We start from the raw sequence: 22,752 nt of genomic DNA, 5'->3' as shown, positions 1-22,752 counted from the left end.
TAACCTTGCTCGATTGCTACATATTCGCATGATTATTTTCAATTGGATCGTAGTTCACCTTCAGAAATGTTGTTCCCAACTTTCCATGCCAATCAACAGAATCTTCTTCTTCGAACTCGAAGCCACCTCCGTGATGGTGACGACCGGAGATTGATGGTTGTTGGTCGCGGCAACTTTTCGAATGTTGCAGGTGGGACTTGTTAGCAGAAATAATTTTTAGAGTAAAATATGATTTTAGTCCTTTTGGTTTGTCTAAAGTTATTTTTAAAAATTACGTTTTTCATCCCTCTAGTATGGAATTCGTTTGCTACTTTCTTCACTCTTAGGGTTGTTGTCAGTTGCTAAATAACTTGGTGTAAAATGATTAAGTGGTCATAATCTTATAATATAGTGCAAAATTTGGTAACTTTTTAGAATGAAATTAGGGCGTTAAATGGTTAAGGAAGGTCCAAGATACAAAATCATTTAGGGACTTTTAGAATCATTAAGAGGTAGATTTTTTTTTGCCAAAACAAAACTCGCCTCTTAACGATTCAAATATTGTCTCGTAATGAAACTATTAAGAAGTAGACAAAGTCTCTGACTAACTCTATTAAAGAGTTTGGGGTTGTTTGGTTAGTTTTTCATTAATTATTGTATGAATAAAGTTTAATGTGTAGATTAATCTGTCTGTATAAATTAGAAGGTTTTGTTTGGAAGGGTTTTGTCATGGATAGAAGGAGCGTATTTTTTAATTGTGAGCAACATGTTTGGAAAAAACTTGACTTTTTGTATAAAGCTCATTCTTAGAAGCTTATTAAATAAGAAACTTTCTATATCATTAAGCCACTACCAAAATGTCATGCGTAGCTTACCTAATAAGCTGAGAGTCTTATTAAGCTGTTAACAAACATACCATCTGTTAAGTCTAAGGTATTTTCGTATTTTCACATTTCTTATTCATTGAAACAAAATTAAAAATGGCAAGTATGAATGATGACAATGGGAACCATCGAGGAGTAACTTATGATGAAACAACACCCGTATTGAAAATTCGATAAATGGATGGAATGAAACAACGGCAAGGATCTCCGAAAAAGTCCTTGCATGGAAAAATAGAGTTTCCAGCATATAATGAGAAAAAATGGTTCAACGGCGGCTAGACTAACCAATTATCTTAGATCAATGTCGAGTCTTTAGAGTGTTAAACTTTGGTTCTCATATCATATGAAAATATGTAGAAGCTCATCAGACTACTCACTAAAAGAACTCGTGAGAAAAAATAAATGTTCCAGCATATGTTAATTGTGTAGGAAAAACTAAAAAAATTAAAGGGATGAAACTGAATAACAATCGATTATACACCAAGACAACAACACAGGAGAGAAAAATAATCAATTGGTCAACCTCTTCGACGTTGATAGGGATGGAAAAGGCGAGACAATGGACCAGAACTGCACCCAATAGGTTTAGGGCAAAGAAATTTCCTTATGCTCCTTGTTAACCGACGTTGACTGTGCTCCTTGTTATGCCTCGTTCCCACTCCCTCTGCTTCCCGATAGGTTTAGGGCAAAGAAATTTCCTTCGGGTATGAAAAACCTATCGGGTATGCATTTAGTAAATAATAGTAATGACTTCATTTGTGTGTATATATGAATGGTCAAATTAGGAGCGAATACTATCACATCACATACCATTTATGTTTTCTCCAATTATAACCCTGATTAATATTAATTATAAATAAATATTAATTGTTCATAAATATTATATTTATAGTAATTAAAATTAATTAAAAATACTAATAGATTTTTAATTATACATTATTAACTAATTTTATTATACAATAGATATTGATAACAATTACTTATAAATGTTATTAACTACATCAATTATTTTTTTAAATATTATTCAATTTATTTAGATATCAAAAGGCAAAAATAACAATTCTAAAAATGCATATATAAGTTACATAAACATTAAMGCTATATTTATTYTRTTTCATAGATAATTAAGATATGTAAATAATTTCAATAAAATATTTAATTTAATTATTAATTATATATAATTAATATTAATTAATTAATTATTTAGTATATGTGAGATCGGTCAATTTTATTGTTATCCGTGTTATATTCATGGTTATTTAAAATCACATCTCAATGTAGATTTTTTCTAATTTTATTTCAACATATAACAATCAATTTTAAATTTCTTTCAATTAACATATTATATTATTTATTTATTCTTTACTGTCTTGTTTGTACTAATTAACATATTGTATTATTAGAAATTTGTTTTAGTTATATTATTAGAAATTTATTTAAATTATATTTTAAAATATTTGTAATTGACAGTTTTTTCAAGATGCATATTTTAATCATTTTACATGCTTATAACCTAGTTTTTATCAAACATAATTTGTTCATCAACTATCTTATCGGCTAGTTTACTAAACATAGCCAACAAGAAGTAAATTGTGTTTTTAACCAATTAGCCTGTCCAAATACGCATCCATATATAACCAGGTGGAGTGGACTTCAAATTTCTGACGAGTGTATATTGGACAAATTTGGTTTATAGATTAGGAGTTGTTTGTTTACCTCTTAATAGTTCCATTAAGAGGCAACCTCTGAATAGTTAAGAGGTGAATCTTGTTTGGCAAAAAAAAGTTTGCCTCTTAATGGTTCTAAAACTCTCTGAATGATTTTGTATCATTGATTTCTCTTAACCATTGAGAATCCTAATTTCATTGTACACAATTACCAAACAATTATCTTTCATTTTACAGTATATCATGAGAGCATCTTAATCATTCTGATCACTTAATCATTCTACACCAAACCATTCAGCAATTGCCAAACAGCCCATTAATTCTTTTTATTTTATAGAATAATCAACTTTAACCTTAAGATTAACGGATAAAAATCTCATGTCTTAGGTTTTCTTATCTCATTTATTTCCATCAACCATATGAGTACACGTAATAAGCATATATGTATAAGCATTTTTTTTTTCTTTTCTCATCCAAACACTAAAAACTGTATATTATCGATATCACATCGAAATAAGTCAATAAACAGTTTATATAAGCAATCCCAAAGACTCCCGAATTCCATGATCATAAGTTCATAAGTACTATAGATGTATGCTGGTTAATTGCATCTCCCTTTTCTTGAATCTTTAACTGTCAACATGGACCTCCACTGCCACTGCCACTGCCACAGCCACCCACCTCCGCCTGTCCCCCACCACCACCACCGTCACAAAAAACCAAAAAATAAACACTGATTCAAAATCCCCACCTCCCCCTTCCACCATCACAACCACAGAATACCCAACAAAATAAAAATGAAAAGATTTGGTGTACATTGCAATTCAACAGGTTGAACCAATTCCATGGATCTATATATTTAATCCATTATGCTTTTATACCCCATTTGTTGTTCCAATTGAAGGACTTGTCCATGATTCAAACTCTCCTCTAGAAGCTTCACAGCTGCTTCAATTCTTCTGTTCCTCCATTGATGGAAGTTCTTCTGTTCACCAATATATGTACACACACACAGAGACACAAAGTCATAGATTCTAGAAAGACATTAGAATGGACAAATCCCTCCAAGATTAGAAATAGAGCAGCTATGCAGCTTTAGATCCAAGTGGAAAATCATCAACTGTTGATAAATAGTGACGATAAACTATCAAATCAAGGACTACTTTACTGTAAAAATGTACAGAATTCTAAGGGTTGGAGAATGGGGTTGATATAAGTAAAACAATCCTCAAATGTGTGTGTGTGTGTGTGTATATATATGTATATATATATATATATCGATCTAGAGGTAGCTTTGCTTCTATATGTAACTCCATTTTCACATCTATGAATTAGACCCCAATGACAACTCATATATATATATGCCTACAGATCATCCAGTTACAGTCATTGCTCTTCTTCAGTTACTTAATCTTGATTAGTTGGTTTGAACAAGAAACAATGGGTTCATTCTTGGTAAACAGCACACAAACAGAAAGAAAAAAGTTGGGGAAATTGTACTAATCTCATGCAAAACGATCAAAAACCCTAGATTTTAAAGTCAATCATAAGGTAATGATGAGGCATTTTGAAGTCAAATATAGCATCAATGCTAAAAAGTGGATGAAGACCAGAAACATACACCATACAACATTCTTCACCATCATGATGGCAAGGGTTTAGAAAGGCTGACAAACAAAAACCCCTTCCAATTAGCTTGCAGATTATATATGTAGATTAGCAATGATTATATAAACAACCTTTCTACTACATATAATAGCATCCTGTTTCTGAAACATAATTCCTCCATTATTACCCCAATCTTGATCAAATGAAATTCATCAGAATTGAAACAATAGTTGTAAAAATCAAGATCAGAAATCCAAACCCACCAAAAAGATCTGATCAAGATTGAGAAAGATTCATACTTGGTGAATATTGGAGGAAGGACAATTGAGGGGAATGAAGCCTGGTCCGACGACACCAGAATCACCTATAATCGATCAATCAATCAACAGTAAAGATCATCATGAGTAGCCTCGAGCCAGACAACAGTCCCCTCAAGATAGAGAACTTCCTTATGACCTAATTGCTGTCTTGAATCATCCATGGCAGAGAGAAATGAAAGAGTAGTGTGTGTGTGTGTGAGAGAGAGAATGAAAACAGTGAAGAAGATATATATGTTGATAAAAGGAGAAGCAAAGTCATAAATGCAAAACAAACACTTGCCCCCACACTCCTCCTACCTCCTCTGTTCATCTCTATATGCGCCCTTCTTCAATCTTTACATACCACAAATATAAAAACAGGAACCCCTTTTTTTAGGGTTCCTGTTTTTTCTAAATCACATGAATGAATTACTCGTGAATTCTTGAAATTGTTTGTAATTCCATTGATGGTTTCATTGAAACTCAAAATGAGGAAGCAATGTGATAATGGTTGTTAAGATTAGAGTAAGATATAAAATTGAATTTAGTTGAAATTGGTATGAGTTTGTAATTGATGAAAAGGGTTTTGGGGAGAAGAGAATCCCCTTTTTAAGTTTTTTTTCTCGACTTTTATTTCTACTTTTTAGAAAAGCATTGGAAATGGGACCTATATCTGTTGCCGTGTTCTTCAAGGTTGACCATATCCAACAATTACCCTCCTTTCTATGTCCGATAGCTTTCGGTCGTTGTTATGTTTTTTTACCGGGTAAGATTTCGATCTTTTACATGTTTAATTGTTAAGATAAATGATATCGATAAACGCTTATATAATAAGTGTTTAATAAACAGCCACTTAATTCGAAAAGCATTTCAACAATGTAAAATCTTTCGTTTTCTTAATAATATGATATAAACATAAAACTGCAAATTATATAATGACATGTATATAATGGAGCAAATTATGATTTTCGGCTCTATGGTACCATATTCTCTTTCATCCTCGACCTCTGTTTATTACAAATAAACCCTTAAAGTATGGGTACATTTTGTGCTACAGCCCTTCCACCTGATTGGGTTTCAACTATTAGTAAAGCGGTCTTGTTCTGGTCTAGTGCATTCCCCTAATGGCGTCAATTATTCACAGTAAGAAATTGCATTCATGTCACTTGCACACGAGTATTTTGGTCGTTTCTCTAGCATTTTCAAAGAAAAATCTTATCCTCTCCACCTTATACGAAACTGCAACCCAACATTTCCACTAGGACCCTGAACTGCAAATCCTTTGATTCTCAGTCTTCGCCCAAGGTATTGGTGCCCTACTTACACGTAGTAGAGAACTAAATGACTAAAGGGGGCATCAAGTCGACAAAAGGGAATCATGAGGAATAAAAACGATAGACTCGTTAGGTTGATAAATAAGTTTAATTATTATTATTTTATATATTCGATCTTTATTAATGTATTCATGGTTTTTTGAAATTTCATTTTAATAAGTTGGGTTTTTAGAGCTGATTTGATTCAAAATAGAATCTTAGCGTCACTTGGTTCTATATTATCGCTAGTGTTGATTCCTGCGTTTCTTAATTCTTTCTTACTCACCATCGATCGCCTCCTTTCCGGCTCCAACATTACACTTGAATGCAATACAGTTGATATCTTTCAGCCTTATATCCTTAATTTTTAATTTTTGTTTTCTTGAATCTTGATTTTTTTTTTGATTGACCTGGATATTTCACTCGCTATGCAAGCCGACAAATCTCAGGGTGCTTACCTACTTTGCGGGTAGTCTGGAGTCACCGCATTTGAACCTTCGTGACCACAAAATGACTTCTATTCCTCATTGGATTTAAATGTGAGACCTCCACCACTTTTGACCACCTTATGTTACATATTACAAATTTTTGTTTCCTAGTGCTTAGTCATATATATATATATATGTTTTCTTCATGCAATTATTACATTAATTTACAAATAAGCTCTATAAATAATTAACCCTAAAATTAGATCCACAAATTGTTTTTTTTTTTTGGGGGGGGGGGGGGGGGATGCCACATTTATTATGGATTTGAAAATTTAAGGGTTGCTTACTAAACACTTACCTCGCAAACGCTTAGCGGGTCACTTCAATATCTTGGATAAATATGGAAAGAATCGAGAATCTTACCCGAAAGGTGACAACTTTTATGCGATTAGCATTTACCGAACAAACTGTTGCATACAATGTTGTTTCAGGGGCTGTTTACCAAACACTTACCCGGTAAGCGCTTACTGGTAAAATTTAACAGTACCATTTACTTACCGGGTAAGACTTTAGTCCATCAAAACGGCATCGTATGTAACAATTTACAGAGTAAGTGCTTACTATGGCAAGAGTCGTCGTCCTCACTTACCGGGTAAGACTCTTGGTCCTTGTCTCCCTCTTACCGGATAAGATTTTTGGTCCTTACCATATTTATCCGCTAAGGTAATATGACTTGATAAGCGTTTATCTGGGTAAGCGTTTGGTAAACGGCCCCTCAGTGGGTTAGAATCTTCTCTGGTAAGTAAGTGAAATTATTAAATCTTAACATTAGACGATTACGAGGTAAGCATTTGAGTAAATGATCTTTAAGTTATCTTAAAGTATGTAGTAGATAAAAAAATCGAATTAAAAGAGCAAATTATACGAAAAAAGATTTGTAAAACAACATTGTTTTATGGGTCAAAAGAGGCCCAAAATTTCAGCCCATAAAGTTGTTAGTTATGTATAGGGTTTTTGTTAATGTACGGTCCTGTTTGTTTTTTAAAAAAAAGCACTTAATTGCCTTTTATGTCTGAATCGGTCAAACATTGAGGAATTAAATGTGTTTGTTTTTTTTTTTAATTAAGAGCTGAATTTCTCTGAATTTGTCTGAATTATTCAGATGTAAATTAAAGTCAGAAAACCACTTATTTTGGAATTTCATCTCCTTCCCCCAATATCCAATGAACAACACCACTACCAGCACTCACTACCATCGTCTCCTTTCCTTCTTTCAACCACCACCACCGCCACCGCCACCGCCACCGCCGCCGCCGTCCTCAGCCCATCAACACCGTCGTATACCCGACTCCCAATTGCAGCRCCCATCCTTTCATGGCTGAACCAACACCGCCACCGCCCCCTCTTTCTCAACCATCACCATCGCCACCGCCGCCGTCTCCACTTCCATCAACCGACGACCCATCTTCTAATTCCGATCGCTCCCGAATTCCCCAAACAAACCCTTCCAAAATCCCTATTCGTCCTCAGAAAATCCGAAAACTTTCCTCATTCGCATCTGTTGATTCTGCAACAACCCTCCCAGAAGAAATTAAACGTCAATCAACAATCGCTGAAGCCGACGCATCCAAAGCCATCATCCTTTCAACCACCACAACCACTGTCGTAACAAAAAACCGTCATCTCAACTCTCGATTTCAATCTCGATCTAAAACACCTCAAGCTCCGGATCTCGATCTCTTCTTCTTCCTCTCGATATCTCAAGAAAGGCATCTTGATTTCACTCTCGGTCTTCTACCTCTCGATCTCTCTGAGAACCCACGACAAGAAGCATGAGTCTGTGTTCAAAACATATAAGAATTGTTCTTGGATTTGGGTTTTTTAAGTAGTTGATTGTTTATATGTTTTCTTTTTGTTTGAGTTTTTTAAGAATCATCGTAGAATGACGCATAATTAATGGAACCAGACTTCAGACGTAAAAACAAACAGTCTGATTAATTCAGATTTCAGACTTCAGCACCACCTCTTAAAAATCAGAAGTGAAATCAGACTTCAGACTTCAGCACCTCTTAAAAAACAAACGCCACCTACATCTTTGGCATGATTCTCAACGTGGACTCAAAAAACATTCCAAGAAAATGACTAAAATACAATACGAGTAAAGTGTGAATACACACACACACCAGTCTCCACCTAATTGGACCATTTGGCGCATCGTATCTTATCTCTTTCTTCTTTTTCACACCATCGTGTCCATCCTTTTAGTCAATCAAATTAAAAGTAGTCGGGCCCACCTCCCTCCAATTTATTACCTACCCATTCCCACTTTTAATATCTATCCACGCTCTCTTAACTTGTACCATTCTTTCTCTAATTCTATTTATATCAAAACCAAATTATATTACACATTAAAAATGTAAGAGAAAATCAGTAGTTTAAACTTTAAATGTGTATTTTTTTTAAGTATATAATATTTATATACAGAAATAAACTTACACATCATCTTCATTAATTGAACTCTTGATCTTTTAAAAGGACAAAGACTTGTATATAACTAAACCAAAGACCCTTTGATAATTCTAAATACTTATTTAACCTACAAGGTTTTTAAATTCAAATCCAACATGGATATACACAAACTCTATGCCGACAATGCCATCAAAGCCACAATGAAAACGTGTACATGTACAATTATGTCAAATCACCTATCCAAGTTTCTATGTTTCGTGTTCTCTTACTATCCACAAATTAACATATGACGTATCCATCACTCTATTTCTGCATATTTTTTTGCATTTTCTTCAACAATTTAAGAACTAACATAAACACAACGCTAGTTGCTAACGAGAATCTCAACAAATCGGAGAAAAAAACTACGCCAAAATTCCATAATTTCCGTTTTGAAGAATTTATTAGAGAAGCCCTCCTTTTACGGGTTCCATATAACACAAGAAACTAATAAAACCTCATTCAAGGTAAGGTTCTTAACCAAAAAAAACTCCAAAAACATATAAGTATTTTTTGTAATGATAGTCGTTATGAATTACTACACTTTTTGCTTACAAATACCTCTCAACGAAGAGGCTCTTAAAATCTAAATTAAATACATATATTTGAAGCAACAACGATATATCAGGAGTAAGATTGATGGATCAGAAAAAAATCATTTGTGTTCAAGTCAACAATGGGTTGAAAAAGGAGAGAAAAAGGACAAAATTAGTAGAATTCACGTCAATTCAACGCGTACACCTGGAGTTCCCTCCGATATCCCACACACTAAAAAGGGACTATATAACAAATACCCACTACTCCATTTCACCACAAACTTCCACCTGCTTGTTAGTTGTTTCCGTCCAAGCCCAAGAGAGTCTAAAGAATGTCTGTTTCCGGTGCATCGATCGTCGAAACTCGGAGGAACAAGAACGAGGGTCGAAAACGATTTACAGACAAGCAAATCAGCTTCCTCGAGTACATGTTTGAGACACAGTCGAGACCGGAGCTAAGGATGAAACACCAGGTAGCAAACAAACTTGGGCTTCATCCTCGCCAGGTGGCTATATGGTTCCAGAACAAAAGAGCCAGATCGAAATCGAGGCAAATCGAGCAAGAGTACAACACCCTAAAGCAGGACTATGAGACACTGGCATCTAAGTCTGAGTCACTGAAAAAAGAGAATCAAGCCCTACTTAACCAGGTATCGTAGTGGTTATATACTACAACTSGAACACCATCCTAAGTAGTTTCATTCATATGTGAATAAAGATTTAACCAATGTTACTTGATGAAYAGTTGGAGATGCTAAGAGACGTAGCAGATAGGCATCAAGAAAACACTAGGAGGCTGGACTCCATTGGAAACAGTAGCAGTGAAGATTCTGATGATCGAATGACCACTTCCCCAACCAAAAACGATGCTAACATTACGTTAGAAAGCTATAGCCAGGAAATTAGCGTTCCATTTTATGAGAATGTTGCATACGTTGGAGAAGAAAGCAAATTTGTAGTCATTGAAGAACAACTATGCAGTGTCAATGATTGGGAGGAAACTACCTGCGGCTTCGAGCCAGATGTTCCGATGTGGTGGGAATTCTGAAGTCGATTAGTGAGAGATCGTATGTTAGAGATAGACCGTGAAGCAGTAGAACAGAGTGTCACTCTTGTTTCTGCAGTATACATCACTGAATGTATCACCGGTAGTTAGAACACACTTGTACATAACACCAGATAAATGAARAACATCTTTGATGTGATGTTACCTGTGTATTTTGCTTCTCATTGAAATGCCATTCCTGTTCACAGGGGAAAACAAAAAATGGTTAGACAAAAATATAWGGCACGTGATAGTGTCCACTGGCCTTTGGMCTGATGGGATAAACCGACCATAGAGAAGAACCTAGAGGTCAAGTTTTCAGGTCTTAAAATGGACATAACTAGCACGTTGCACCAAAAATAGGCAAAAGAAATGAACCAACAGAAACAGAAAAATCTATAAATATGCACGAATATGCCACCAACATAAAGTCAAGAACATAGAATTTTTATGCTTTACTGAATCTGACTGTTTTACATAGTTTAACACGAGGTATTACAGACAAGGCAAGTATGGTGAACTACATAATCTGGTTTAACAASAAGTATGACATCGGCTCTATATCTCAGGCTTGATCTTCACATCTCCATTTGGCAATATGCTTTGTGCTTGTGCAAGGCGTACAGATTCCTGCATCAGATGGTTTCCGGGTTAGTAAGTATCGAGACAATCACATGACGTATCTTTCCAAGGTGACTGAAACATATCAAAGTCACGCCCAAATGTGGGTTGTCCAAGTGGATGAGGATTTTCTCTTGATATCTAAAACCTTGATTATAACAAATAAATTTTTATCATCTTCCTTAAATATACATATCATAATAAATGAACCCTCATTATTTCCATAAATATCTCAATTGATTGGTTTGTATGGTTTGTATTAGTTAGGTGGTCTGCAAAGGAAGGGGATTCTCTCTCTCCCTCCCTCCCTCCCTCCCTCTATATATTATCCATTAATACAGGCAAATTGTTGATCTCAACCAGGACAAACACAAGTGAAAAACAATACTCCATTACATAAAAAAGGTGCAAGTGTGTGACAATTGACAGGTTGCACGAGAAGATTGCTGACTAAACAATTTTAATAAACTATCCACTAGAACAGGAAGTTTTCAATTCAAAGCAGACGAGGACGCTTGAAGTCTAATAACTTTTTCCTGTCCAATAGAACTTTTTACACTTGAGAAGTTACTTTCAGGACACAAATTAAGGTCACATTAGTAATTTTCCCTTGATATACTCCTAAATGAACAATGGCACTCCTTGTGGGAAATCCAAAATGAGAAGGGTTGCACTTCTTACGGAATGTATGTAAGGTACCATTCCACACCAACCCAAGTAGAGGACTAGCAACTCCCTTGTGAAAGAGCCTGAAGCTAATCAACCTTTGATCATATAATTTATGTTGGGACCCCCATATCTTAGGTGGTATATGGCTCTATCATGATTCTCTTAGCGCATTCAACTATGACCACCTGATGGTATCTGCTCATGTATGCAAGCTTGCTTGCTTGCTTCAAGAACCAAATGGATTCTAGCACCAATCCACTCAACTTTCTGTTGAATACTAACATGCTTACAACTGATTAAGCTGGAAAGCAATCTTAACAAAATAACAGGAAAGAAATCAAAGCAGTGATCAGAACCAAAAGGTGATATTTCAATAAGTTTACATAACTCACAGCTGCAGAAGATGCACGAATCTCCCTATAATCTTCGACTTCATCAGGAAATGCTTGTTCAAGTTCTTCCAGAAGATGCCTCCGCAAACCCTGTAAACATAAACAGTGAGTCATATATGATAGATGCAGATAATTCATGCATGAAGTACAACATTAACATATAAAAGATTATCGGAATTCCACTGCCCATGGTTCAATATTCACATTGCAATGAAATAAATCAAAAAGGAAATTATATTAGTAGAGATAATCTAACAGCATTAAGGGACAATCAATAGTCTTTAGTTGCAGGCTTGCACTTGCACTTGATTCTCGGAGAACACACATCCACAAAATTGGATCAAATGAATCGTCTGTTAGTGGTGAAACTTCAACTAGAGCAGAACTAATGAGGGCAGATCTAGTTCAAGAATGAAAAAATAGTAACAAAATAGTATCAACCGACTAGAAAGTAACATTTGGCATGTAAACAAGTATATCTTCCACATCCTTATTTAAATCATCTCCTTTTATGCCTAAGAATGGAGGCAGGAAAAAGATGTGGAGCATCATGAATCATCTAAGGTTGAACAGACGTCAAGTAAAATATAACAAGCACACACGATGTTCACAATGTTACAAGCAATACATGTACATCGTCCTCAGACACACAGCACCAGTTGCAAACTGAACAGCACACACGATAAGTCGCAAATTCACAGATAAAATATAACAATCTATCCAACCATTTTGTACACTTATAAAATCACCATAAACATTGGAATTGTAATTTGCAATCACATGACGTTCCAACTTTCTGATCTATCACTGCCTTCAAAAACTGCCTCCTCTCATCTCATCATCCTATAGATACACACTTCCAAATCACACAGAATTAATTCTTTATCCTGAAACAAGAAAACCAGCTTAACAGGGGAACCAAACTACCTGCATATGAAACCATCAATCATTCTGAACATATAAGAATGGTGTTTACTTTTTCTCAATCTAATAAACTTTCTTGCAGCATCTTCTCATCATAGCATCCAAGATCATCATTCACCATATTCTGAATATGCACTTCATTACCTCAAATATGCTAAAGAAATCGCCATACAGCACTTCATGATTATCATCTATGAGACACCATCAACAAACCTCAAATCTCTCACTCCCAACCAAACCCCAACTCTCCATTATTTAACGTAAACATTAGGAAATTCATTCCCACATTTCCAAAAGCATTGGCCAGTAACGCGTAAGACTTCATATATGCGTTATACCATGGGTGTTATTGTTCATAAGTCAATTGTAGTAGGCTATGGTACAAGTATTCACTGCAGGGGTACAACTAGGAGAAGCAGAGTAGTGTATCAGTAACTTGGTATAAACAAGAGGGTATTGGAGGGGAGGAAGGATCGATTACTTTGTGCTATGAGTTTGGCGAAAGCATTAGGTAGAAAATATGTCCTCTCGAAAGTCAGAAACTATCTGTAACCATTAGATTTACCCTTCGAAGTTTTAGAAAATACATATAACAGGCTCAAACTTTTATTCTATTATATATACATCCTTTGAACTTCCAAGGATGCTACAATTTACCACACATGTGATGGATTAACTATTATATTCAGTTCCACAACCGGAGAACATTGACAAGAACACTTTAAAAGAACTTCTTCGTGTACATAGGGTAAACACCCTGTGAGAATTCCCTTGAGCACTAATAAGAACAAGACCAGTTAAGAGAAGCACAAAATTTGGAGCTTTCATCACTCCCTCATTAACGAACCACCCTTCTTAGTGTCAAACACCCACAACATATGAAAGAAACTTGCTTTAGTGAACAAAAACCACATGCTTAGGCCAATCCGACACATTCTACACATTTGAGACAAGTGTACAACTGAAACTACATGAAAAGGGTGTATTTCTGGGAATTTCTAGATGCTACAAAGTTATTCACTGCTGATTGAACAATAGCAATTAAAGAACAGAAGCCCAACCCCCTAAACCAACCACCTCCCAAGGAGGCAAGAGTGGTATGACTGGGTGAACTTTTCATGCATAGTTGATAAAATAATTTTTGCACGACCATGTTATCTGTTAAATTAATATGAATCATAAATACAAAGAGGGAATAATATAACACCTTTATCTGCCTAATATTTGCATCTCTATCACAAGCTTTTAGCTCACAACGAGTAATTCTAAATATTACAACAAACTGTAATACCAAAGAGGCCTCTCTAGCAACAAAAACTAGCCCTATAGCTACAAGAAGATAGAACTGGGATTATATGCAAAAAGATATTGGTTACGTGCAGATCCATGATGATTAAACATAAAAAAATGATGATGCAAACCTTGAAGGCATCAGTTTTGCCTTTAGTTATCTGGTTTTTAGCAATGCAACTATTTAAAACTTCCCTGGTGAATTCATCCGGATTCTTTCCATCATCTATCAAACTGAAAATTCATTCAATCACGCATTCCAAAATTAGAACATATAAAACCAAATATGATAAAGACTTTAAAGAAAAAGCCTGATTTATTACTTTAAGACTTCCATCGGAACCTGTATGTTACACTTCTCCGACAATTTTGTCATATTATCCATCTCCAAAACAAGTGTGTTTCTGCAAATACAGAATAAAATTATCAAAAAGGACAAATTGATGATATGGATTTATTTGATATAAACAGTCCCTTATCAAAATCTTAAAACAAACAATTTGGATAAAAATACACAGATAACGAAATTACAGGCGTTGGAGGAGGGGGAGCTGAGAGGAAACGTTGAAGGAAGAGACGGTGAGGTAGAGCTGATGGATAATTCCTAGCGATTTCTGAATTGAATTTATGACTTGGTTTAGGTTTTGCTTGGGATCGTCAGACGACGAAGTGGTTGCCATGACAGTTGATTCAGCCGGCGAAGCGTCGTTGTGTTGGGGATTGAGCGTACCATTGCCGCCAGAGGCTGCTGCTCCGGTAGATTCCATCTCCGTTCCGGCTTCAATACAACTCAAGTACAGATCGCGAGGGTTTCTTAGGCGCAAATTCCCTTTGGGGTCGCCTATTTGTTGGAGAGAAACCGCTTTATATAGCTTAATTTTTTATTTTTTTAAATAAGGAAAAAATAATGATAATACTAAATCGTCAAGGGATAAATCTTATTTGATGAAAAAATAGACTATCTTTTAATAATTTTAAAGCTCTCTGAACCATTTTGTATTTTAGCCCTTTTGAACCATTAGGAACTCTAATTTCATTTTAAACAATTATCAAACAACTATATTTAATTTTGCACTATATTATAAGTGTATCTTAATCATTTGAACCACTTAATCATGTTTTATCAAACAATTTAGCAACAACCAATTTGGTTAGTAAAATTCAGAAAATATTTTTTAAGAAAGAAAAAATATTAATTATTAAAAAATTATAAATTAATATTCAGGACTTTGTCGGACAAGATGTATCGACACACGATAACGCATCCATAAACTTTTTTAAAGTATCATACGAATTAGAGTTGCTCAACCTAATCCGAAGCCACTTAATACCTAATTGAGTTGTAAGATCTTCAAATCGTAGGTATTGTATTGAAATTGAGTTAGTGTCATTTGAACCCAACCCAACTCAACTCGATGCCTTTTGATACCATTGATTTAATATGATTGGTAAGTCCTTAATACATATATGGAATTGTTAGCCTTAAAAGAAAGTCTCATGCAAATAGCTTTAAAATTTCTGAAGTATTCATTAGTTTTATTTGTATGTTCTTGTTGATTTTATTTCGTTCAAGCATAATCATTTAGCTAGATTGTAAAATAACATACCAAAATTTCAATCCGACCAACCCGTATTATTTGGTTGGGTTGAATTAAGATTTTTCAAACAGTGGGGCGACGAGGGGTGGGAAGGGGAGGCAATGGTGTCAAGTGCGAGAGTTTTGAATGATGTAGAATTTCGAACGGTAACACTGGTTTAAGTTTTTTTTTTTTACTTTTATAGCCGTTATATAAGTAGCCTTGTTTGGTTAAAATTATAATTTTATAGTTTTCTAGAAGCATTTCCAACAACTATGCTAAAATAGCGATTTTGATGGTTTTAAAGATTTATTTGCTCCAATAACTATGTTATATTGTATGGTAAAATATAGAGAGAGAAAAAAAGAGAAATCATACAAATCTCCAAATTTGGAGGAATCCCTAAAACCTACTATTTAAAAAGGATAAATAATATTTTAGTCTTTCCATCAATATAAGCCATTAAATTAAATGGGGAGTGCTAATGGCACCTCCTTTCATGTCAGAATCAGGTCATTTCAAGCATTGAGAATGTAAAAAGTATACATTGATGTTGATGTGTGTGAGGAAGAAATTCATGGTAGGGGTGCATTAAGCAATGCATAGGGGTGCATTTAGCCCACCCCTAGATTAAAATGTTTAGGAGAGAGATAATATTTTATTAAGGCATTGATTATTTTAATAATATAATCAATGTTAGAATCTCTAAAATAGAATAAGTAGACGGTAGTGCTGTCGCACAGGGCCTTCGATCATTGAGGGGACTTCAGTTTTTTCTAATTTATTTATTTAAAATAAAATAAATATATAATTTAGATAATACATTGCATTATATGAATTCACTTTTAGCACATTGGGAAATGCGGTTTATAAGTTCAACTAATGCAACAAAAGATGTTTGTTCGAATCCCTCGTTTTCTTTTGAATTTTTAACTTTTCAGTTGTTTTAGGAGGCGTTTGGGATTGCTTATAAAAACAATTTATTGACTTATTCCGGTGTGACACCAGTAATAAGCACTTTTGAGTGTTTAGATAAACAGCTTATACGGGTGTCAAACCGGTAATAAGAAGTTTTTAAAAAAATTCAATTATTCTAACTTAAAATAAGTTGATAAAAACTTTTATATGAAAGCATAAGTTGTTTCAAATAAGGAATCCCAAACACCTTTTTAATGATTCTTTGTTTTCTAACTGTTTTTAGTAATTGCTTTTAGTATTTGTTTTATATTTATTATATGACTTGAAAATCCTAAATCGTAGTTATTTCTTTTATCTTGTTCTTCGATCTTCGTTCCTTATTGAAACAAACAAGCGACATGTTCCTTTAACTCTTCTACTTTCGAATTCCATTTGTATAAAATTGGATTCGATAACTTTGATTATGAAGTGTTTTTTTGTTTTCTATTTTTAGAGATTACTTTATATAACTTTCTATGATTATTTAACGGAATTTTGAATTTCTTTTAATTTCTAACTTAAAATCATGGTGGAGGTTATTAATAGTCAACTACTTGAGATTTATAAGAAGTTAACAATTTTCACCTTCTATTCATGTGGGACGAGTTGTTACAAACTCCCCCACTTAAACTCATAGCGTCCTCGTCAGACCTATCCAAAATTTTCCTCCTTGTCATCGACAATGTGAGATTTGCCTAAGATGTTACAAACACCCTCTCTCGAAGACTCATCATACTCGATGAGGTTTGGCCCACCATCCCGATGGTACAAGAATCGACTCTGATACCATTTGTAACATCCCCAAAGCCCAAACCAACAGACTGACACAATAACTTCGAATACAACTTAAAACCATGGTGAAAGTTATTGATAACCCACTACTTGAGACTTATAAGGAGCTAATAATTTTCAACTTTCATCCATATTAGACGGGTTGTTACATTAATTATTCTTCATTAGGTTTTTTTAAAACTTTTTTGGAATTTAAATGATCTTAGTTGTTAATTGAAAACAAATAGAAAAAGACAATATCTATGTCTTAAACATCGACTGTATCACGAGTGTTTGGATGATTCATCATGAGTCACACAAAGGTCAAAAATGTCATATTTTCTGTGGCCAAAATGGCTTCTCTTACAATAATCAATATCATATGTTGTTTATATGTATATAAATAGGGGTGGGCTAAATGCACCCCTATGCATTGCTTAATGCATCCCTACCATGAATTTCTTCCTCACATACATCAACATCAATGTATGTTTTTTACATTCTCAATGCTTGAAATGACCTGATTTTGACATGAAAGGGGGTGCCATTAGCACTCCCCTATAAGTAACTTCCTTATGTTAGTTGTCTTATCGTATTAAAGCCATAGATTCATTAGTTTTGTGGTGTTATAACCCGGCTGCTTATTGTTGGTTGATGTTGGTCGTTTGGTTCGCTTGTCGTGTCATTGCGTCAGGTGTTTTGTAGGGGGAGGGTCTTTGTTGGGTTTCGACTCATATTTACCCGTTACTAAGTTTAAATAGTCATATCTTAACAAACAATATCAATATACCTTTTCCCAAATTAAGAAAACGGAGAAAAACGTTCACAAAATTAAAGCAAACAACTTTAATTTATGTTATTGACCAAGATGAAGTGGTCACGTCTAAGCAGCCTTTCCAGAAATGAAGCTAAAAAGATTTACAAATGGCATAAAACCCCAATTCAATGACTATAAATCAGTGGCATGGGATTACTTCAAGACTCTGATAAACATAACACTGTCCAACATGAACCACAATCAAGAACCCATATCATAAACCCATTTTGTAAATCTAATTCTTTGAGCACAAGCTCGAATCTTGGAGTTTCGAAAGAGCCTTCTCAAACTGGTTCCACCTTTGTTCCAGAGTCCCACTGTAACCGATCGACATCCTAACCAAACCAGGCGAAATGCCCGCCAGTGCCTGCTCTTCTTCATTCAGTTCACTACTCGTGCTGCTACCCGAGCACGACATGAGTGTCTCATAGTAACCAAGACTAACCGCCATGAGCCCGAATTGGGTATGGTTCTGCAACAGATTCATCAGCTTATTGGCTCGAGCTTCAGTTCCCATATCCAAACAGAGCATCCCACCATAACCATACTCCTTGTTTGCAATGGATTTCAAGAGACGGTGATCAGGGTGGTCTTCTAACCCTGGATAGATCACTTTCAGCCCCATTTTCTTCATCCTTTGGGCGTACACCAAAGCCCTGTGGCAGTGTTCTTTGATTCGAAGTCCCAAATGAGGAATTCTTTCAGACAACTCGAATGCAACCTTGGCATTCATGGTTGGACCTAGTAACATAAGAGCCCCTTGGTGAAGGTCCATGAGAGAGTTCACCAGACTCGCTGGCCCACAAACAGCCCCTACAGTAATCAAAACAACACAATTAAAGATGGCTGATACTGGTTCCTGTTTCTTAATTTTTGAATCTTGAAAAAAAAGCTGATCAGAAAAGGACAGACCCATCACATGGATGAACATGTTCCTTATTTTGGCTGTTAGTAATCAAGTACCCATTTTCAGCCACTTAACCATTTCTTCCCTAAATTTCTCAAAAACTTAAAAATTTCCAAACATGGTCTTTAAATAGGTCCGCAAATACAAGAATCGAATCTGTAAATTTCTAACATGGTCCTGGACTTGAGGAAGTTCCACCTTTTGTCTTCTAGCTCCTCGATTACGGCGTTGTCACTAGTTTTTAGTATTTCCTCGTGAAACCGATTAAGAGTTGCAGGAAACAAGCCCAAAAGAAACAAGAAAAGTGAACCAGTTTCCATGTGATAACCTTTTAATGGAAAAACAATCACATGAACCAAATGAATGGCTGCAGTTTCTTTTCAAGTTTTAGCCTTTACCCAGATGCCCAAATAGCCAAATTAATCAATACGAATTAACAAATATGATAGTGAAAGAAGACGAATCTTGAATTGATGTTTGATAATTCAAGATTGTTTGTTTGCTGTTAATACCATGACACGCGTAAGAAATAGAGATGGATACCGTCAAAAAGCAATACATACCAGCAATTATGTCGGCTCCACCGCTAACATACTTTGAGATACTATGGACTACGACGTCGGCACCCATCCTCGCCGGCGAAACCACCATCGGAGCAAAAGTGTTGTCAACCACCACCATCAAACCCTTTTCATGGGCTATTCTAGAAAGCTCTGGGATGTTCGCCACAGTTAAAGTTGGGTTAGACATCGATTCAAAGTACAAAACCTTTGTGCGTCCTTCAATGATTGCCTCTTTCGTCTTCTCCAAATCCCTTATGTCAACAAACGACGTCGTTATGTTCGACGACCTCGGAAGAAAATGGGTGAGAAGGGCGTGTGTCCCACCGTAAAGCGTCTGAGACGCCACGATATGCTCGCCGCTGCTGACCAACTGCAACAAAATCGAGGAGATGGCAGACATGCCACTGGACGTACAGTACGCCGCCTCGGTCCCTTCAAGCGCCGCCATCTGACGGCCGAGGTTGAGGACGGTGGGGTTGAAATGACGACTGTAGATAAAAAAATCACGATCGGGACCTAACTCTCCGGCGAACATACGGCTGAGAGTCTCAGGCTCCATGACGGTGAAGGTGGCGGAGGCTTCAATCGACATGTTAACTCCACCATGCTCTCCAAATTCATGGCGAGCATTGGCTAAAGCCGATACAGGGTCTCCCCATGTGGGTTTTGCTGGTAGTTTCTTGGAGATGAAGTCATCGTCATGGTTAGAGTCGTCGGGTGTCGCCCTCTTCTTTGAGGAGGAGATAACATTGACGTTCTGAAGTGCATCTGCCATGGCGGAAATTGCGTAGAAAGATAGCAAGAGAAGATGAAGATGAAGATGAAGATGAATGATGGGAAGGGTTGGTTTAAATAGAGGATTTGAGAATGGAGTTACGAATTGAGATCGTAAAATATACAGTGAATCTGGCCACTTTTTATGTGTAAATGGGTAGAGTTGGTAAGTTTTGAAATCGGATATTGACGTGATGCTCCAAAATCGTAACAATCACATGTCACACATAGACCGCTATATCCATCAAATTGGGTTAATATTCGAATATAATCACGATACACCATACACGTAATACATAGACCATCATCAAATTGAGGAATATTTATACGATACTATTTTCCCAAAAAAATATTATTTTATTAATATTTAAATATTCATACTGTTTTAAAAAATACGAAAAACATTATCAAATTTTATTACCATAATGTTTTGTTGTGAAGGTTTACTATTATTTATATGGTCTCACAAATCTCATGAAAAAAATCTGATATTACGTTATATTAATTCTATTTAAATAATATAATTAATGTTAAGATTTAAAAAAAAAAGTAATTAAATGGAATGGAATTGTTTTTATTTTAGAATTTGATTCATTTTTAAAAAAAATCTTAACGAATATATAAAAGTTCTTACACATCAAAAATGTTCTACACTTTACGCACGTAAACATTATGAGCCATAAATAAATATTTTTAAAAGGTAAAACTAAAATATATAGTTTAGTTATTCATAATTTAATAAAAGTACTTATAATACATTTTATTTATTAATTATCATCTTCCTTGTTTGTAATTTTATTTAGTGCTTCTTTATGTATATATTTTAATGTATTTAATTGTGTGTGTATATATTGATATAATTTTATTTATTATAAAATTAATTTTTATATGACTATATGATGTATATATAAAGAAGAGCAAATTACATTATTAGTCATGTGGTCTATGTGTTTTAACAGTATGTGCTTCTATTTTGAAATATCTATAGATTGTATTTATGTGGTTTGTAATCTATAACACGTTGGGTTCCTAAATCTAGCTCCGTTCAACAAGTTTCGGTTAAGTGACATAAATCAGAGGGGTATTTTAGTCTTTTCAACAATTTCTTTATTTTTCTATAGAAAAAATCTTTTCTTTAAATTTTAGGGTCAGACAAAGGTATGATGGTTTTGGGGGAGTCCAGTGATGGAGTCGTGGTGTAGAAAGAACTGAAGATTTGCGGTGAAGAGGAAGTCGTGGGTAACGCCTTGGACGTTGCTCATATCTAGATATGCACGGAACTTGGAGATGAAGTCGAGGGATAGCTTTATTCGATGTGAGGTATTGCTCGGAAAGATGACTAGGTTTCATATATGTATTGTTTTTAATATAATAATAGTATATATAGTAAACTACATGTTTGGCCCCTTTGATTTTTAATAGAAAATAAGAAAAAAGAAGTAAAGTGACTAAAACACCCCTTTATTTGCCCTACTTAACAAAAAAATTTAACGGACTTAGATTTAGGGACCCAACGCATTATAAAATACAAACCACGAGAATGCAACCCATAACTATTTCAAAACAGGAACCCATACTGTTAAAACACATACACCATAGGGACCAAGAATGTAATTTACTCCGTAAGGAATAAATTAAATAAAATTTTATTACATCAAAACCGTAAAAATCAGGTTACATATATCGTTTCACATATAGAACAATATTTATAAAACATACATTGTTGTTTTTTTTAAGTATATAATATTTATATACGGCAAATGCAACAAATAAACTCACACACCCTCCTCACATTTAGTGAGGTTTGAACCCTTGACCTCCTAGGAAGCCAAGGACTACCATATCGCTAGGCCGCAAACCCTTTAGTTACATTGTTGTTTCATGTATGAAACATACAATTTTATTTTACATTGAAAAAACATATAACTACGTTACATATATGAAATACGTACACAAGAAGAAAACAAACAATACCCTTAAATCATATCTTATGAAAACGACAAAAAATAATAAATATTGGCTTATTCTAGAGCCGGAGATGTCAATTTTGTTGTTTTTCTTAAAGGAAAATGAAACCACCGATTACATGATATATGAACGGTTATAAATTCAAACAAAAACTTAAACAAATCACATACGTAATTTACTTAAATCTAAACCACTATTATTCTTTTTATATAACAATATATATATATATATATATATATATATATATTTATTTAT

The 22,752-nt window shown here is 34.8% G+C and overlaps 3 protein-coding genes across 4 annotated transcripts; 1 reads left to right on the top strand and 2 right to left on the bottom strand.

Moving 5' to 3' along the window:
* Nucleotides 1-9,395: 9,395 nt before the first annotated feature.
* LOC112527277 (homeobox-leucine zipper protein ATHB-12-like) lies at nucleotides 9,396-10,435 on the top strand. The gene is made up of 2 exons (XM_025137810.1): nucleotides 9,396-9,872; nucleotides 9,968-10,435. The coding sequence occupies exons 1-2, from the start codon at nucleotides 9,555-9,557 to the stop codon at nucleotides 10,268-10,270; spliced, it is 621 nt and encodes a 206-aa protein (XP_024993578.1). The 5' UTR covers nucleotides 9,396-9,554; the 3' UTR covers nucleotides 10,271-10,435.
* A 207-nt stretch (nucleotides 10,436-10,642) lies between these two features.
* On the bottom strand, nucleotides 10,643-14,999 carry LOC112527278 (mediator of RNA polymerase II transcription subunit 10b-like). 2 transcript variants are annotated; one of them, XM_025137811.1, is made up of 5 exons: nucleotides 14,695-14,999; nucleotides 14,487-14,567; nucleotides 14,295-14,397; nucleotides 11,950-12,039; nucleotides 10,643-10,897 (listed from the first exon to the last, which is right to left on the bottom strand). In XM_025137811.1, the coding sequence occupies exons 1-5, from the start codon at nucleotides 14,928-14,930 to the stop codon at nucleotides 10,826-10,828; spliced, it is 582 nt and encodes a 193-aa protein (XP_024993579.1). In that variant the 5' UTR covers nucleotides 14,931-14,999; the 3' UTR covers nucleotides 10,643-10,825. The 2 variants fall into 2 exon arrangements, with proteins under 2 accessions (XP_024993579.1, XP_024993580.1); XM_025137812.1 differs by having other exon boundaries at nucleotides 10,697-10,897; nucleotides 11,945-12,039.
* Nucleotides 15,000-18,290: 3,291 nt separating this feature from the next.
* On the bottom strand, nucleotides 18,291-20,610 carry LOC112528755 (methionine gamma-lyase-like). Its single transcript, XM_025139827.1, has 2 exons — nucleotides 19,756-20,610; nucleotides 18,291-19,098 (listed from the first exon to the last, which is right to left on the bottom strand). Exons 1-2 carry the CDS (start codon nucleotides 20,528-20,530, stop codon nucleotides 18,521-18,523), a joined length of 1,353 nt encoding a protein of 450 aa, XP_024995595.1. The 5' UTR covers nucleotides 20,531-20,610; the 3' UTR covers nucleotides 18,291-18,520.
* Between the last annotated feature and the right edge of the window lie 2,142 nt (nucleotides 20,611-22,752).

The sequence above is a fragment of the Cynara cardunculus genome (assembly GCF_001531365.2).
Source record: "Cynara cardunculus var. scolymus isolate 2C chromosome LG 15, CcrdV1, whole genome shotgun sequence".
Lineage (NCBI taxonomy): Eukaryota > Viridiplantae > Streptophyta > Magnoliopsida > Asterales > Asteraceae > Cynara > Cynara cardunculus.
Note: the sequence above shows the minus strand (reverse complement) of the source record. Positions and strands in the feature narration are given on the sequence as shown.